Here is a 19,675-nt window from a genome sequence, read left to right on the forward strand (position 1 = left end):
GACTGCTGCCCAGAGTTAACTGGTGAGGGGTGAGCCACTGGAGGCCGGTAGATGGCGGCAGAGAAAGCATTTGCAGGGTGGGTAGCGGTGCTTAATGTCAGAAGCCTCAGAGGAGGGGTTGTAACACGAGAGAGGTCATTGGCCAGAGACCACGTTGGGTTTTGACGTGGGAATTCACGTGGCTCTGTGCCGTGAGGACCAGTGGGGGTGTGGGAACGGGGGAGCCTCCCCCCGAGGGATAAAGGAGAATCATTGTCATCAGGAAGAGCTAGGTTAAGGACAGAGGGTAAAGAGAAATGTTCCATGCAATAGACCATGGCTCCAGGACGTATTGCCTGTGGAATTAGGGGTTCCAGAGGGCACCCATTTGAGAGGGAACAGTTATGGGAGTTTGGTAAGTGGCAAACAGTCACAGGGACACTGTTGGCGGTGACAGTCCCTCTGGGAGCTCTTAGAGCCCTGTTCTGGGTACACTGAGGCTGGTGGCGGGCTTTCTGTTGGCCCCAAACCTGAAATCCAGGAGCCGAGGGCAGCCGTTAACCTCCACCTCCTCCCAGGGAGGGCCGGGCACCCTGCTGCAGGGCTTCGAGAGACCCTCTAGGGCGGTGGTGGGCTTTTGCGGCTTTCATAGGCTGTATTCTCTCAAGCTTCATTTGGAATTTTGGAGATCTTCTGAAGCTCTCTCAGCTCTAAGCTATAATGCCCTATTTTTTTTCCTAAATTGAATTAATGTAGCTCGTTTTCACCACGCTCAGTTGTTTTATACCTCTCCTCAGCTGGGATCTGACATTTCGTTGCTTTTAATTTGGGTTCTCGTTATCTAGTTGGACTCTCCCATGCTGGTAACACTTATCCTCATTACCTGTGATTTTATCTGAAGTCAAGGCTCCATTTTCAGTCACCGCCTGCAGCGCCGACAGCTTGCTAAACTCTGCAGGAAAGATTGGTTCCCAGTTCCCCTTTCTGTCTACTCTCCTGACATGGGACAGGTTTTCAACAAGAGGTGCTTTTCAGGAAATGCTGTGCCAAGAGACCCACGTGTTCGTTTGCTGATGGCAGGGTGGTTAGACACTCGCTCGGCACCTTAGAACCGCAGACCAGTTTGAATGTAACCCCCATCAAGTCTCCTTCCACCCTGTTAAGAGTGAGGACATCGAGTTAGGAAGGTGGCCGCAGAATCTGTGTCCTTTGAGTTCTGACCCATCTCGCTCAGAACATGTATTACAGTGTCATGTCTCCTGCCTCTCGCTCATCAGCAGTGCAGTGTGAAAGGGAGCCACCGGCCAATGTGTTGGAGCAGAGTATTAAGGAGAAATTAATTTTATTGTTCAGTTACCTCAGTAACATCTAAAAATACCTCTTTCCTTTTTTTTTTTAGGAAGAAGTAAGTCTAATTTGGGCTGGACACCTCTTCATCTGGCCTGCTATTTTGGACATAGACAAGTGGTCCAGGATCTGTTAAAGGTATATGTATGGCTTTAATTTTTAAATAAATAAAATATGGCTATTATGGAAATTATAAACGTCTTGGAAAAGCCGTCTGGGCCATGATGCATAATGGCCTGTTCAAAGCAGTTGCTAATCACGTAATTGTTCTTTGCTAAATACATGAACTAGGGTAGCCTGACTAATTGAAATTCTGTTTTTTCAATCATTTGATTTTTACATCATTGACTTTTTAGAGTTGCAAAAATGGACATATGAATTAATGAAGATACTACGTTGTTTTCTGAACATAGTTAAAAAAATGACCAAAGCACATCCTTTGTAATTAAAAAATAATGTCAGAATCTCTTAATGAGCACGCTGTAACTTAAGAACTCATATTTCTCAATTCTGTGATGAATAATTTTTCACACATACTGATATTTCTGAAATTGGGTTTCATCTTAAAATTGATCTGGTGGCCCCAAACCTGAAATCCATGAGCTAAGGCAGCCCTTAAACCTCCAGCTCCTCCACCATTTAAATGGTGGCATCTTTTTCTTTTTTTTCCCTTAAACTCATTAAATTAAATTGGTGGAGAAAATGTGCTATTTTATTCAGAGACGGTTCTCCTGTTTTTCAATATGAGTGTTTCTAAAGTAGAGCAAAGGGTATATAGATTTTTAAAGAAAAGTAGCTTTTTATTTTCTACCTATCAGGTAGATTTTTACTATAAGCTTACTGTTTTACTGTGAACTGAACTTATTTTTAGTAGTGACAACCAGTCTATTAACAATTATTTTAATTTTTTAAATATTTAATATATTTTTAGGGAACTGTTTTCACCTTTGTATATTTCTTGATATGTGGAAGATGCTTAAAGCTTTCATGTTTACTAGGCTGGTGCAGAAGTAAATGTATTAAATGACATGGGAGACACGCCACTTCATCGGGCTGCCTTTACAGGACGAAAGGTGAAAAACATTCTCTGTTCAATGTTTGCAAGTGAAATATTTGGAAGAGCAGTCACAAATGTTTTCTCCTTATAACCCTAGGAATAGCAACTGCGAAAAGCCACAAAAAATGTATAAACCAGCATTTTGGGTTAAAAGACCTCACGCTCTTAGTGATGGACAGTGAGGTCAAGTACGAAGGTCATGGAGACTCTACCCTCATGTCCCTGATAGGAGCTCATTCAGTCTATGCTTGTGTCCTCCAGGGATGGGGAACTCCTGCACCTTCTTCATCTTCTTTTTATTTTTAAAACAGCTTTATTGGGGAATAATGTACACTGCATGAAACTCACCTGCTGTATAAGTGTACATTTCAATGATTTTTTTTATACATTTACACAGTTGTATGACCACAACCACAATCTAGTTTTGGGACATTTCCATTCCCCCAGAAAGTTTCCTCATGCCTGTTTGCATTCATTTCCTGCTTCTAGCCAAGACTCAGGCTACTGCTGATTTACTTTCTGTTTCTAGATACTTGCTTTTTCTAGAAATTTCTTGTAAATGGGATCATACAAACATTTGTGTCTGAATTTTTAAATTTAGTATAATTTTGTTAAGGTTCATCCATGATGTAGCATGTATCAGTAATTCTTTTTATGGCTGAATGACATTCCATTGTATGGATATACCACATTTTTTAATCTATTCACTGTTTATTAGAAAGATTCTTTCCCCATTGTATTGCCTTGACACCTTTGTTGGAAATCAGTTGACCATAAATGTAAGGATTTATTTCTGGACTTCCTGTTCTCTTCTTTTGATCTGTATTTTATCCTTGCACCAATACCACACTGTCTTATTACATTACTTTGTAATTAATTTTTAAAATAATATTTATTTATTTGGCTGCTCTGGGTCTTCGTTGCCACATGCAGTGTCTCCACTGCCATGTGCAGTGTCTTTGTTGCCACGTGCAGTGTCTTCATTGCCACATGAGGTATCTTCACTGCAGTGTGCGGGACCTTTAGTTGCAGCATGCGGGATCTAGTTCCCTGACCAGGGGTCAAACCTGGGCCCCCTGCATTGGGAGTGCAGACAGAGTCTTAACCGCTGGACTGCCAGGGAATTCCCTGTAATTAAGTTTTGATATTGGGTAGTGTAAGTTCTCCAACCTGTGATCTTTTGAAAAATTATTTTGGCTATTGTCAGTCAAAAGTTTGTGTTTCCATGTAAATGTTAAGATTATTCTATTAATTTCTATAAAAACACCTGTTGGAATTTTGATAGAAATTGTGTTGTCTTGAACCTGCAGATCAGTTTGGGAAGAAATGCCACTTTAACAACATTGTCTTCCAGTCTGTGAGCATCAAATGCCTCTCCGTTTATTTAGATCTTTAATTTCTTTCAGCAGTGTTTTGAGGTTTTCAGTATACAGCTCTTATTCTCTTTTTGTTAAACTTCTATGCATTGTATTCTTTTTGGTGCTATTTTGAATGGAATTTTTCTCATTTCTTGTTGCTATTATATAGAAAGACAGTGTTTATGTTGCTTTTCTGTCTTGTGTCCTTGCTGAATTTGCTTTTTAGTTCTAGTAGGTTTTTGTTGATTCCTTAAGATTTTCTATATACCAGATCATATCATCTGCAAAATAAAGACATTTATTGTACTTCTTCCTTTCCAGTCTGGATCCTTTTTCCCCTCTTTGTTTATTAGCTAGATTCTAGTATAGTGTTGAATAAATACAATGAGAGCAGAAATCTTTGCCTTATTTTTTGATCTTTGGGGAATAGCATCTAGTCTTTAACCAGTAAATATGATGTTAGTTGTAAGTTTCTCTTAGATGCCCTTTATTAGGTTGAGAAAGCTTTCTTGTATTTCTAGTCTATTGAGAGTTGTTTTTTTTAAATCGTGAATGGGTGTCAGATGTTTTTTCTCTGTCTTTTGAGATGATCATGTGATTTTTGTTTATTAATCTATTAATATGGTATATTACATTAATTTGGAGATTTCAAGCCAAACTTGCATTCCTGTATAAATCTCACTTGGTATTGGTTAATAATCCTTTTTATATGTTGCTGAATTCTAGTATTTTCTTAAGGATTTTTTGGGTGTGTATTCATGAGAGGTACTGCTCTGTAGTTTTCTTGAGATGTGTGTGTCTGGCTTTGGTAACAGGGTAATACTGGCCTCGTAGAATGAGTTGAGAAGTGTTCTTTCCTCTTCTGTTTTCCGAAAGGCTTGTGAAAGATTATTACTTCCTTAAATATTTGATAAAATTCACCAGTGAAACCATCTGTGCTTAGACTTCCTGTGTGGAAAGATCTTAAATTACTAAATCAATTTAATTATTTAATATAGATCTGTTCAGAGTTTCTACTTCTCCCCGAGTCAGTTTCGGTTATTTTCTTTCTAGATATTTTTCCATTTCACCTAAGTTGTCTAATTTGTTGGCATAAGGTTGTTAATAATATTAATATTATTTTATAATTTTCCTTGTGGTTTCTTCTTTGACCCACAGGTATATATAGAAGTATCTTGCTTGCCAGATATTTGGAGATGTACCAAATTTGTTTCCATTGTTGATTTCTAATTTAATTTCCCTTGTGATCAGGTAACTTACTTTGAATTGTGTTTTGAAGAATGTATTTTAAATTCTTTTATAATGTATTAGGAATTATTTTACAGTATAGCATTTGATCTATCCTAGAGAATGTTTATTGAGTGCTTGAAAAAAATGTAGTCTACTTTGAGGTGGAGTATTATATAAATGTAAATTAGGTTAAGTTAGTGATGGGGCTGTTCAGTTCTCTTATCCTTAACTGATTTTCTGCTTGTTTTATCGAATACTGAGAGTGAGGTATTGATGTCTCCAACTATGAATTCTTGAATTGTATATTTTTAATTTTGTCAGATTTTGCTTCATGAATTTTGTGAGGTGCATATCCATTTATAGTGGGATTATGTGGGATATGTTATATGGGATATGCCTTCCTGATGTGTATTGACCTTTTTGGTCATTATGAAATGTCTTTCTTTGCCTTCAGTAATATTTCGTACCAGAAAGTTTATTTTTTTTATGTTAATGTAGCCAATCTAGCTGTCTTATAGTTACTGCTTATATTGTCTTTTCCTCTCCTTTTACATTCAGCTTCCTTGTGTCTTTGAATCTAATGTGTGTTTGTTGTTGACAGCGTATAATTCAGTTGTATGTTTTTATCATCTGAAAATTTCCTTTTTATTTAGTTTAGTCTAGTCACATTTAGTTGTTAATAACTTTGGATTTACCTCTTCTATTTGTACTTGTTTTCTATATGTCTCGGGTTTTTTGTTCCTTAGTTCCTCTTTTACTGCCTTCTCTGGTTTTTTACAAATATTCTTTGGTATTTTATCCCTTTGGATATTAAACTTTTTGAACATATTTATAATAGCTTTATACTTCTTATCTGCTAAATTCAACATATGGGCCCATTAAAAGTCAGTTTCTATTACCTGCTTTTTTCAGACTGGGTCATACTTCCCTTTTTTTTTTTTTGCATGTCTCCCAAGTTTTTTTTGAAAACTAGACATTGTATATAATATAATTTTAGCAACTCTGACCTTTTCCCCTTGAGGTTATTATTATTTTTTATTAACTTGTCTGGCCTTCATCTGTGAAATATAGAATGTGTCTGGCCTACTGATATCTCTGCTCTTTTTAAAAAAAAAATTGTTTTAATGTTTTAGCGTAGTTTCTCTTATGTACTGGCTGTTTGCATCCCCCTGAAATGCATATGTTCAAATCCCAAAGTGATGGTATTAGAGATGGGGCCTTTGGGAGGTGATTAGGCCATGGTGATAGAGCCTTTGTGAATGAAATTAGTTCCCTTATAAAGGAGACCCCAGAGCTCTCGTGCCCCTTCTGCCATGTGAGGACAAAGTGAGAAGATGGCCATCTGTGAACCAGGAAGCAGGCTCTCACCAGACACCAGATCTTGTTGTGCCTTGATCTTGGTCTTCCCGGCCTCCGAAAATGTGAGCAGTAAATCATGTTTAAGCCACCCAATCTGTGGTGGTTTTGTTATGACACCCCAAATGGACTAAACTTCCTAGATTACACCCCTGCATCTACATAGCTTAGTGGTCAGCCAGTATCTGGGTAGAGGTTTTGCCCGAATACTCAGAAGCATAGAGCTTCTGCCCTCTGCCGATGGATCTGTGTGTAGGTTGGGGAGCAGCCATTCCTCACTTCTGCCTCTGCTTCTGCTTTCTGTGGGGCCTTCTCCTGTTTCTCCTGCACAGTCAGCCAGGAATGTATGGGCAGCTTACCTTGTCCTTTTTTGGGTCTCTCATTTCCAGGCTGTTTTGTCATTTGCCCCATGTGGTGGGCATTAATAATGGCCCTCCAGAGACGTTCTCATCCTAGTCCCCAAAGCCTGTGGCTGGGTTAGCTTACGTGACAAGGGGAAATTAAAGTTCCAGATGGAATTGAGGTTGCTGATCAGCAGACCTTAAAAGAGGAAAATTATCTGGATTATCTGGTGGCCTCAGTGTAACCACAAAGGTCCTTAAAAGTGTGAGAGAGAGGCAGAAAAAGAGTCAGAATGAGAGGGAGATGTGCCTAGGAGAGAATGGTCGGAGAGAATGGTCAGAGAGATGCAATGTTTCTGGCTTGGAAAATGGAGAAAGGGGACCAAGGAGTGTGGGCAGCCTCTGGAAAGTAGAAAAAGCAAGGAAATGAGTTCTCCTCTAGAGCTTCTGAAAGGAAAGCAGCCCTGCTGACACCTTGATTCTAGCCCAGTGGGACCCATTTTGGACTTCTGAAGTACAGAACTGTCAGATAATAAATTTGTGGTGTTCTAAGCTGCTGAGTTTGTGGTAATTTGTTATACCCCGGACAGAAAGCAAATACACTCTAATGGGAAAAGGCGCCTCGTGCTGTAGATTTTTCCATTTGTTTCCTACTGAATTTGCTGCTTTTTTGCTCCAAATCAAGTCATTTCCCTCTGGCAAAGCTACTGGCTTTCATTGCCAGCCCTGGTTTGGTCAGACTTCTTGGAGAAGGGGGTTGGGGGGGCGGGGGGCGGAGGGTGTGTGGCCATAGCCTGTGGCTGGAAGGTTAAAGACTCCTGTTACCTGAAGTTCTAGTTCCTGTTGAGTATGCCTCTCAATTTGTTGTCTTTAGTCGATATCCAGCACCATGATATGAGTAGTTTGGTAATTTTGTCCAATTTTATACTCTTTTTTCAGGATTACAGTTCACAGATCTCTTTATGCCACCATAGTCAAAAGTTGCTTCACCCCTCTTTCCTGATAACTTTTTTGATTATTTGAATGATCTGGTAAATTAACTATGACATAAGGTGTATTTCTTGTTTGTTGTGATTAACCATAGTCTAACATACTCCCTAAAGGTTATTTTATAATCCCATAATTGGAAGATTTATGTGCATTTATCACAAGTTCAAGAATGAATTTATATGATTTTGTACTTTTTATTCTAATTATTAGATTTAACCAATTTTCATATAAATTATTAATCAACCCAGTAAGTGTGTGCTAAGCATGTTTGAATTAGTACATTTCACACTGTTGGGTCTATTTGTTCATATGTTGATACTTGTGGACCAGATATGGAGTCTCACTAAAGTTGAGAAAAAAATACCCATTATACTAAAAAAAAATAAAGGTAGTGGGTTAATTGCTATGCTTGACTCTGGGGTCGGTGCGGGGGAGGCTCAAAAATGAGCTGCAAATAGTTTAATTTGCCTGACTCATGCGTGAGCTACTTGCTATTTTCCTTTATAGCCTTGCACTTCTCATTCTTCTCTATGTACCTAGGAGAGTTCTTGGCCGTCTATTTTCATGTGGCCCATGTCAACCCATTCTTGAAAGTGCAGCTCAAATGCTGTCTCCATAAATTCTTTCCTGACTTCCTGCAGGTGGAAAGCAGCTGTCCTTTCCCAGATTTCCCAAGAATATTACAAGCACTGTCATTCGTCTTCTACCTTGTATCACAGTTTATTGTTGTGTCTTCACCACCAGTAGATCATATTCATCTTGCTCCCAAGGAATTTATACATTTCACTTTTTTTGTATCTTCCATGAGCACAAGTCTTACTGCATAATTACCATCTGTGTAATTACCTAGATCAGTTACCTAGATCAAATCAAATCTACGCTCAGTTCTTTGCATATCTGGCTATTTTCTTCAACTTCGAACATAAGACCATGCTAAATGAGGCCTTAGTTTGATTTGAACATTAGCATACATATTATCGCTTGTATTAGCTGAAGCTAAATGGTTGTGCCACATAGGAAACGTTAAAAATGTGTGTGCTCAGTATCTAAACATGATTGAATTTTGCAAAAGTTTAATTTCTAATTGTACTCATGAAAAGAATCAAATTATCCTGTTCTGATGTGATCTTTTACCATGAAGATAATTTAAAATATGATAGGGTGGTGATTTAATAAATAGAAGGATGAGTTGAAAAGGCATGTGGTTTGTTACAAAGCACTTTAAATTCTTATCCTTTCAAATAAATAAAATGCAGCTCCCAAAACTTTGAGGGACCTATGGGCTTTCTTGGTCCATTAGCGACCCCTAGTGCTCTTTAATAAAAATTAATATACCAGAATTTTAAGATATCGTATTAATAAGCATTTGTTCCTTTATTTTTCAAATGCAGTTCAAATTCTGCAGTTTTTACATCTTCTATAATCAGTTGAAAATAGGGATAGTATAGTAAATAATTGGATTGTGGTACTGACCTTTGTTTCCACTTAGTATCTTCTAGTGAGTCTGAGCATACCTCTAAAATCAATGCTTCCTGTGTTCTGTGTCTCAGGAATTACGTATCTCTCACCTGGCATCTAGAAGATACGTATAATCCTGGGGTTTACATAAGCTTGGTTTACATAAGCTTATCTATCTTGTTCCCTAGGATACAATTTCTCATGCTTACATATTGAATGCCTGCTATGAGTCGAGCACTGTCCAAACAACTTGACATGTGTTATTTAATGGAACATGACACCCCTGAAATACAGGTATAAACATTACTATTTCTTGTAGGTTGGGCTTCAGAGGAAGCAGACCGAGATGGAGGTTAGTGTGCAACAGGCTTATCGAAGTGCTAAGGGGTCACACCTGTGGAAGGAAGGGTGGCCAGAGGCTGGAGTCAAGCTGATGCTCCCAGAAGGAATGCACCTGCTGACCGTGGGGGGCTCCTATTGCTGTAGTTGACCTTGGGGCCACAACTGAATCATTTTCTCCCTCCTCTACTATCTGTTCTAGATTCCCCTTCCCCTTGGCTAGCACGTCTGGTCTTCAGGGCTTACTTGGTGATGTGACTCAGGCCCTCAACCCTGGAGGTCTCAACCCCTGGTTATCATGCCCTTCTTAGGCCAGGGTTGTTACACTTGTCCATTTACTGTCAAAATTGGACAAGGGAACACCAGGAGACCCTGAAGTGCATCATCTGCACATGAAATGTAGTTCTCATTGTCCCCATTGTGTATACTACTCTTTTCTTCTGATGTTCAAGTTTAATTACCTCTGCTAAGGTGGTGACTCTTCTTGCCTGCTGGTCCTTTGACAAAGGAGCCTGGTGTTCAGGCATCCTTTCTCATCTGGCATATGGATCAGAACATTATTCCTAGTTGTGGAATATGCTGCCCCCGAACCGGAAGAAGCCACCCAGGCGTTGTGCTTCCTTCTGTTTCAGGAAGTGCAAGGTGGAAGTGCAAGTTCTTTACTTTGGGGGCAATGTCCGGCCATTACCCAAAGCACTGAACCCCTGAGAATTTATTGACATGACAAAGCCCCTGAATTGTAAGATTGCCCACCCTCTGGAGCATAGGTGTCTTATTAAAGCCTTCAGCATTCCACTTCTTGCTCATCTGGTTCTGTTAACAGGACATCGTTGGACCAGGGTGAACCAGGGTGTTTTCTGCAGGTTGCGCAGATGGCTCTGAGGCAGAACTGTAAATGTAAATGCATACTGTTGTCCGTGTGAATGCAAAGTGTTTTCTGTCTTTTTTTTTCCTAATGAGGATAGAGAAGAATATATTTGCCAGGTCAGTTGCTGTGTACTGTGTACTTAAGTAGTATTGACCTGCTCTAGCCAAGATTTCGTATCTGGCAGAGCTGCTAGAATTGGGGCTATTTGGTTGAGCTTGTGGGAGTCCACTGTCATCCTCCACATTCCTTCTGGTTTTTGTAGTGGCAGAGTGGTGAATTAAATGGAAGTATTGTAGGGACCATCAGCCCTGCATACTTGGGTTTTTAAGGGTGGCACTAATTTCTGTCATTTCCCTGCATGTGGGGTATTGGTTTTATTTATCCTGGCCAGGGTATGGGGGAGCACAGATCTAGAGCCTTCCATCTGGCTGGAATTTTGTACCTTTTGACCACCTTCATCCAATTCCTCCACCCCTAACCTCCAGCCTTTGGTAACCACAAATCTGACCTCTTTTACTATGAGCTTGGGTTTTTTATTTTTTTATATTCCATATATAAGTGAGATCATATGGTATTTGTCTTTCTCTGTCTTGTTTCATTTAGTATAGTGCCCTTGGGATCCATCCATGTTTTTGGAAATGGGAGGATTTCCTTCTTTTTATGGCTGAATAGTATTCCAGTGTGTGTGTGTGTGTGTGTGTGTGTGTGTGTACACACATATATATATACACACACACACGCTATATTTTCTTTATCCATTCATTGGTCAGGGGACACTTAGGTTGTTTCCATGTTTATTATAAATAATGCTGCAATGAAAATGGGGGTGCAGATATCTTTTCAGGTCAGTGTTTCTTTTCCTCCTTCTTTTTTTTGGTTTTACACTCAGAAGTGGAATTGCTGGATCTATGGTAGTTCAATTTTTATTTTTTTGAGGAACCTCTTTACTGTTTTCCATAATAGCTGTACCAGTCTACAATGCCACCAACATCAAGTGTTGCCTTTTCTCCACATCTTCACCAGCATTTGTTGTCTGTTGTCTTTATGGTGATAGCCGTTTTAACGTGTGAGGTGAGATCTCATTGTGGTTTTGATTTGCATTTCCCTAATGATTAGTGATGTTGAGTGCCATTTTAGGTACCTGGGACATTCGAATATCTTCTCTGGAAGAATGTCTATTCAGATCCTTTGCCCATTTTAAAATTGGATTATTTGTCTTTCTGCTATTGAGTTGTATTAGTTCTTTATATATTTTGGATGTTAACTACTTATCAGATATATGATTTACAAATATTTTGTTGCATTTTCTATGTTGCCTTTCCTTTTTTATGATGGTTTTCTTTGCTGTGCAGAAGCTTTTAGTTTGATATAGTCCCAGTTGATTTTTGCTTTTGTTGCCTTTGCTTTACGTGTCATATCCAAAACATTGTTGCCAAGACCCATGTTAAGGAGCTTTTTTCTATGTTTTCTTCTAGGAGTTTTATGGTTTCAGGTCTTACATTTATATCTTTAATTCATTTTCAGTTAACCCTAACCCTAACTTTTGTGAGCAGTGTAGGATAAGAGTCTAGTTTCATTCTTTTATGAGTGAATACCCAATTTCCCCAGCATCCCTTATTGAAGAGATTGTCTTTTTTTCATTAAGTATTCCTGACCCCTTTGTCAAAGATCAGTTGATCATATATGCATGGGTTTATTTCTGGGCTCTTGATTCTGTTCCTTTTGTCTCTGTGTCCGTTTTTATGTGAGTACCATACTGTTTTGATTACCATAGCTGGAAATCAAGTATGATGCCTCCTGTTCTGTTCTTTCTCAGGATTGCTTTGGCTATTTGGGGTCTTTAGTGGTTCCAAATAAATTTTTGGACTATTTGTCTACTTCTGTTAAAAAAAAAAAAAAGCCATTAGAATCTTGATAGGGATTGCATTAAATCTATAGGTGGTTTTGAGTAGCATGGACATTTTAACAATATTAATTCTTCCATTTCATGAACACAGGATATATTTTCATTTATTTGTGTCCTCTTCAGTTTCTTTCATAATTGTCTTGTGGTTTTCAGTGTAGAGATGTTTCACTTCCTTGGTTAAATTTATTCCTAAGTATTTTATTGTTTTTGATGGTATTGTAAATGGGATTGTTTTCTTTCTTTTGCAGATAATTTATAGTTAGTGTATAGAAGCGCTGCTGATTTTTGTGTGTTAATTTTGTATGCTGCAACTTTACTGAATTCACTGAGTAGATCCTACAGCTTTTGGTGGACTTTTTAGGGTTTTCTATATATAAAATCATGTCATGTGCAAATAGAGACAATTTTACTTCATTCTTAGCGATTCTGATGACTTTTGTTTCTTTTTCTTGCCTGATTGCTTTGGCTAGGACTTCCAGTACTGTGTTGAATAGGAGTGATGACAGTAGGCACCCTTGTGATGAGGGAAAGTTTTCAGCCTTCTACTGTTGAATATAATGTTAGCCATTGGCTTGTCATACGGCCTTTATTATGTTGAGGTACCTTCTCTACCTAATTTGTTGAGACTTTTTTCCTGAAAGAATGTTGAATCTTGTCAAATGCTTTTTCTGCATATGTTGAGGTGATTATATGATTTTTTTTCTTTCATTCTATTAATGTTTGGCAGGTCCCATTTTTTTCCCACACCTATTCAAGGTGAGCCCATGCTTGCCTTGAAGCAATTTCCTTAGATTTCAGACTAGTTGGTTGCCCTGCCATCTTAATTTTTTGGGTTCAAGAAAAGTATAGTTCTGTAGATTACCTGTTTTTTCCCCTTGTTACTAGAGTGGGAGTGATTTTCAGCTTTCTAAATGCTAGGTGGAATCTGGAAGTTCCAATTAATTTTTTTTAAAATTTATTGAGTGATTGATTTTTGGCTGTATTGGGTCTTTGTTGCTGCACATGGGCTTTCTCTAGTTGTGGCAAGCAGGGGCTACTCTTCGTTATGGTGCGTAGGCCTCTCATTGCGGTGACTTCTCTTGTTGCGGAGCACAGGCTCTAGGCGCGCGGGCTTCAGTAGTTGTGGCATGTGGGCTTCAGTAGTTGTGGCTTGCAGGCTCTAGAGCACAGGCTCAGTAGTTGTGGTGAATGGGCTTAGTTGCTACACGGCATGTGGGATCTTCCTGGCCCAGGGCTCGAACCTGTGTCCCCTGCATTGGTAGGCGGATTCTTAACCTCTGCACCACCAGGGAAGCCCAGTCCCAATTAACTTATGAAACAGGCTTTTCTTGTGGTAATTTCGGAGATATTGCTAGTTCTTAAGTGTTAAGTTGAACATATGTCTCTGCCTTACATATTTCAGCTACTATTTAGCAGTGTCTTAGGAATCTTTAAGACTTTTTTCTTAGGTGTTTCTTGAAAAAAAATTCTGTGTATGTGCCTGTGCATGTGTGTTTCTTTTTTTTAAATTTTTATTGAAGTGTAGTTTCTTTACAATGTTGTGTTAGCTATACATATACATATATCCCCTCTTTTTTGGCTTTCCTTCCCATTTAGGTCACCACAGAGTACTGAGTAGAGTTCCCTGTGCTATATGGTATGTTCTCATTAGTTATCTATTTTATACCTAGTATCAATAGTTTATATATGTCAGTCCCAATCTCCCAGTACATCCCATCCCCTTCCCTATCCCCTTCGGTATCCATACGTTTCCTTTCCCCCTTGGTATCCATATGTTTGTTCTCTATGTCTGTGTCTGTTTCTGCTTTGCAAAGAAGATCATCTGTACCATTTTTCTAGATTCCACATATATGCTTTAATATACAATATTTGTTTTTCTCTTTCTGACTTACTTCACTGTGTATGACAGACACAGGTGCGTGTGTATTTCATTTTAGATGTCAAGTGATATTCTGAGACTTATAATGAAAAACTGATGACCTTTGCTCCACGCCTGCCCACTCTGAGTCACACTTTCCTAGAGGCAACTATGTCATTATTTTCAGCTGTTACTTCAGTTTTTTTTAACTTTCATGTTTCTAAATAATATACTTATGTCACTGATTCTTGTTTTTTGTTGTGTTTGTTCTTTTTTTTAATTTTAGATTTTCTGTTGGCTTACTTCTGGAAGATAAGCATTTGATTATTTGTTTCTCCCTGCCTTAATCCCCACTAAAACCACTTCACTTTTCTCATTCTCTTAATCTACGGCTAGATTTTGGTTAAATAAATACTGAGTGTACGTTATTATGACTATGCTAGCTTGAGCCACTTAGGGTCCTGTGTTTTTCTTTTTTTGTACTGTCTTTGAATATAGTCATATACATCATGAATGACCACTTCCTGGAGATAGCTCTCCTGATTCTCCGTGTCCTCTTGCTCTTGAAGAGACCTTGTGGGCAAGGAGACCTTCTCTGAGCAAGATGCTTGTCCTTATTCTCATTTTTTATAAAATATTATTAAAATGTGTCTACACTTCCTGTTTTCAACTTCCTTAGCACCTGATTATTTTGATCCTTTGTAGTCTGGGTCCTGACTGTACCTGTTAACTGAATGTTTTCCTAAAGTTCCTCAGTGGTTTACTATTTTCAAGGTTTCTGTTTTCCTATTTTCCATAGCTGCACTCCAACAGAGCTGATCTCTCTGGGAAGAGGCACTACACAGTCTGTTTCTACTGCTGCATCTTTGGCTGCTTTTCTGATGCCTATCTGTTTGTGCTTGTTCATTTTCCTTACCTTTCATTGTAGGTGTTCTTCTGTTTGTTTTTTTTTTAAACCACTCTTCTCTTTTCTCTTGAAACTGTCCCCCTAAGAAACCTGTCCACTCTTTTTTTTTTTTTCGGTACGCGGGCCTCTCACCGTTGTGGCCTCTCCCGTTGCGGAGCACAGGCTCCGGACGCGCAGGCTCAGCGGCCATGGCTCACGGGCCCAGCCGCTCCACGGCATGTGGGATCTTCCCGGACCGGGGCACGAACCCGTGTCCCCTGCATCGGCAGGCAGACTCTCAACCACTGCGCCACCAGGGAAGCCCCCATCCACTCTTAAGGCTTCATTATTTCTCCTGGGGGATTATTTGGAAATCTGTACTTTGACCTCATACTTCTTTCCAGGTGTCCAGGTCTTCTGTTTAGCTGCATGTTTTGGCTCCTTACTTGCCACTCAGATATTTGGAATTTCATGTTTCTAAGATGCGGCTCCTCTTCCTTCACACAAGCTCCTTATGCAGTATTTGTATTGGTCATTGAAGTACTTGTCACTTTAAATCCTTTTTACTGTCTCTGCTTGAGAACATATTCATTGCTTTTTACCTGGACTGCTCTGTCTCCCAATGGCTTTTGTTTTTTCTAATCTCTCAATTCCACCATGTCCAGGGATGTCCCAGTCAGTATCCTGATCTCAGCTCTGATTTTTGTCAGCACTTTCTCAGATCCCTTCAGTATTCATTACCTAAGTGTTTTCCCTGACGGGTGGAGGACCTTGTACAATGTAAGGGCTTAAGTATGTTAAGTGAATAGTAAATAATGTGGAGAGTTGGCAGAAAGTTCAGAGGAGAACCACATATTCAGTGGATGCAAGGAGAACTTGTGAGGGAAAAGTGGTTGGAGCTGGAATTTTGTGTGAAAGCACTAGGGACTTCTCAGGGCTAGATGAGGAATTCTAGATCCTGAGGGATGAAGAGGAGGATGACAATCCTTTGGTATGTGTACAAACTGTTAAAGGGGGCAGGATGGTCTTTTTCTTTTTACATATAATTTTTTATTTATTTTTGGCTGCGTTGGGTCTTCGTTGCTGCGCGTGGGCTTTCTCTAGCTGTGTTGAGCAGGGACTACTCTTCGTTGCAGTGCGTGGTCTTCTCATTGAGGTGGCTTCTCTTCTTGTGGATCACAGGCCCTAGAGCACGCAGGCTTCAGTAGTTGTGGCTCGTGGGCTCTAGAGCTCAGGCTCAGTAGTTTTGGCACACGGGCTTAGTTCCCCTGTGGCATGTGGGACCTTCCCAGACCAGGGCTTGAACCCGTCTCTCCTGCATTGGCAGGCGGATTCTTAACCACTGGGCCACCAGGGAAGTCCTGGCAGGATGGTCTTTAATTTTGGCATAGAGAAGCACAGTTCGGCTTAAAAACGTTTTTTCTAAACATAAGAATAATACTGCAACAGACCTTTGAAGAAAGTTAAAACCTCTTCTACCCACTGAGGTATTAAAAATCAGTGGTGAGCTCTCTGTTTGGGTGTTTCATTCATGTTCCTCGAGTTAGACATCCAGCCACTGGTCTCTTCAGGTGCCTTCTATTTTCTAAGTCTGATTTAATGAATAAAAACTTCTGATGATTTCTCCTGCCTGAGCGCTTGTATTTAAATGCTTAACATACAAGTTGCTGGACCCCATCCCCGGCATTTCTGATTCAGTGGGTCTGAGATGGGGCTTGAGAACTTGCCTTTCTGCCAATTTCATGGGTGATACTGATGCTACATACAGGTCTGGGGACCACACTCTGAGAATTTTTGCTCTTAATCTTCTTCACAGGGTGGACAGGTGTTTTTTGTAACTTGCAGTCTGATAGTCATTCCTCTGGAAACTTTAAGAGGTGTCCCTTCCCTTCAGGACAGTCTGAACCCCTGAGATTGCATATAGCAACTCTGAAAGTCTGCCCTATTTCCCCCTGTAGCCTGTTGCCACATAATCGAAGCATATTCTCTTTTCTTAAAGGTACCTCTCTACCTCTGTGCATACCATTCCCTCTGCCCATTTTCTGTAGTCCAGCCCTTTGAGGATTTATGTCAGTCAGGTTCCACATTAGTTCTTATACCTTCCTGAAACTCAGATCAGGACAATTAATTACTAGAACACTGTACAGTTGCAAAGATGGTATAAAACAACTAGATGAGGTAGGTTGAGAAATAACATTCCTTAACTCGAATGTGCCATGTGGTACCAAACTTGAATATCTCTGCTGTCTTTTTATAGGCACTTTATTGAGATCTAGTTTACATACTATACAAGTCACCCATGTACAATTCAGTAGTTCAGGTATGTTGACTTGTTCAACCATCAACATAATTTTAGAACATTTGGATCATCCCAGAAAGAAATCTTGTACTCGTGAGCTGTCGCTCCCTATTACCCCTTCCCCCCAGGCCCTGGTAACCACTGATCTACTGTCTGTATAGATTTACCTATTCTAGACATTTCATATAAATGGAAGCATATAATACATGGTTTTCTGTGACTGGCTTCTTAACATAATGTTTTCAAGGCTCATCCATGATTATAATATATATCAGTACTTCATTCTTTTTTATTGCTCAATAATATTCCATTGTATGGACGTACCACATTTTATTTATCCAACTATCAGTTGATGGACATTTAGGTTGTTTTCACTTTGGGGATATTATGAATAATGCTGCTTTGAACACTCATGTGCAAGATTTTTGTCGTGGACGTATGTTTTCGTTTCTCTTTGGTATGTACCTAGGAGTGGAATTGCTGCACCACTTGGCATTGCTCTGTTTAGTATTTTGCAGAGCTGCCAAACTGATTACCAAAGCACCTGCACCGTTTTACATTCCCACTAGCATTGCATGAAGATTTCAGTTTCTCCACATCCTCATCACACTTGTTATTGTCAGTCTTTTTCATTTTAGGCATCCTGAGGGTTGTGAAATGGTATCTCATTTGGTTTTGATTTGCATTTCCGTAATGATTAGTGGTGTTGAACATCTGTTCATATGCTTATTGGCCATTTTTCTTTGGAAAAATGTCTATTGAATCCTTTGCCCATTTATTTAAATTTTTTGTATTTGAAAGACAAATTTGTAGAGTAGTTTCAGGTTCACAGCAAGACTGAGGGGAAGATACAGATTTCCCACGTATGCCCTCCTCCACACATGCATGGTCTCTCCCATTATCAACATGCCCCACCAGAGTGGTTCGTTTTTGGTTTTTTTTGTTAAAACAAGTGATGAACCTACATTGACACATCATAAGCACCCTAAGTCCATAGTTTACTTTAGCATTCACTCTTGTTGTTGTATGTTCTTTGGGTTTGGACAAAATGTTTAATGATATGTGTCTATCATTATAATATCGTATAGAGTATTTTCACTGCCCTAAAAATCCTTTGTGCTCCACCTGTTCATCCTTCCTCCCACCCAAATCCCTGGCAACTACTGATCTTTCTACTTTCTCCATAGTTTTGCCTTTTCCAGAATGTCACATAGTTCCATGTGTATGTCACATACATACAGTATGGAGCCTTTTCAGATTCTTTGCCCATTTTTAAAATTGGATAGTTTGGTGGTGGTGGTGTTTTTGAGTTTTGGGAGTTATTTACATATTCTGGATATAAATCCTAGATCAGATACCTGATTTACAAATATTTTTTCCCACTCTGGATTGCCTTTTCACTCTCTTGATAGTGCTTTGTTGTACAGAGTTTTTAATTTTGATGTAGTCCAATTTCTTTCTTTTTTTTTAACCTATGCTTTTGGTGTCATATTCCGAGAAATGACTGCTATGAAGCTTTTCTCTTATGTTTTCTTCTAAGATTTTTGTTTTAGGTTTTCTGTTAGGTCTTTCATCCTAATAGAGTTAATTTTGGTATGTGGTGTAAAGTATACAAGTCCAACTTTATATGTTTGTATGTGAATGTCCAGTTTTCCCAGCACCATTTGTTGAAGAAACTGTCCTTTCCCCTTCAAATGATCTTGGCACTCTTGTTGAAAATCATTTGAACAAAATGTGAGAGTTTATTTCTGGGCTCTCTTTTCTATTCCATTGGTCTCTATGTCTATCTTTATGTCATTATTGCACTGTTTTGATTACTTTGATTATCTTTGAGGTAAGTTTTGGAATCTGGAAGTGTGAGATCTCCAACTTTGTTCTTCTTTTTCATTACTGTTTTGTCTATTTGGGATCTCTAGAGATTCCTTGTGAATTTTATGATAAGATTTTCTGTTTCTAGAAAAAACATCATTGGGATTTGTTAGGGATTGCATTGAATCTGTAGATTGCTTTGGGTAGTGTTCACATCTCAACAATATTAAGTCTTCCCATTCATGATCACTAGATGTCTTCCCACTTATTTATATCTTCTTTAATTTCTTTGAGCTATATTTCATAGTTTTAGTGTACAAGTCTTTCACCTCCATGGTTAAGTTTATTCTTAAGCGTTTTATTCTTTTTGATGCCATTGTAAATGGAATTGTTTTTCTTAATATCCTTTTCTGATTTCTCTTCTTTATCTTTGACCATTTTTTCAATTGGGTTGTCTTTGTTGAATTGTAAAAGTTCTTTATATATTCTGGATACAATTTCCTTATCAGATATATGACTTATAAATACTTTCTATCATTCTGTGGGTTGTTCTACTTTCTTTACTAATATGAACTGTTTACATAAACTATGAAA

The 19,675-nt window shown here is 38.9% G+C and overlaps 1 protein-coding gene across 12 annotated transcripts in view; it reads left to right on the top strand.

Annotated features, from left to right (window-relative positions):
* The window catches only part of OSBPL1A (oxysterol binding protein like 1A), a 210,464-nt gene that overhangs the window by 17,027 nt on the left and 173,762 nt on the right, over positions 1 to 19,675 (top strand). For 10 of the 12 annotated variants that reach the window (XM_079942363.1, XM_079942362.1, XM_079942360.1 and 7 more), the window contains 2 exons: positions 1,379 to 1,464; positions 2,325 to 2,399. In XM_079942363.1, coding sequence (XP_079798489.1) covers positions 1,379 to 1,464; positions 2,325 to 2,399 — 161 coding nt within the window. Of the gene's footprint in view, positions 1 to 1,378; positions 1,465 to 2,257; positions 2,400 to 4,899; positions 4,993 to 19,675 lie in introns of those variants that run through there. The other 2 variants (XM_079942356.1, XM_079942355.1) reach the window with 2 other exon arrangements.

This window comes from Stenella coeruleoalba (assembly GCF_951394435.1).
Source record: "Stenella coeruleoalba genome assembly, chromosome: 14".
Lineage (NCBI taxonomy): Eukaryota > Metazoa > Chordata > Mammalia > Artiodactyla > Delphinidae > Stenella > Stenella coeruleoalba.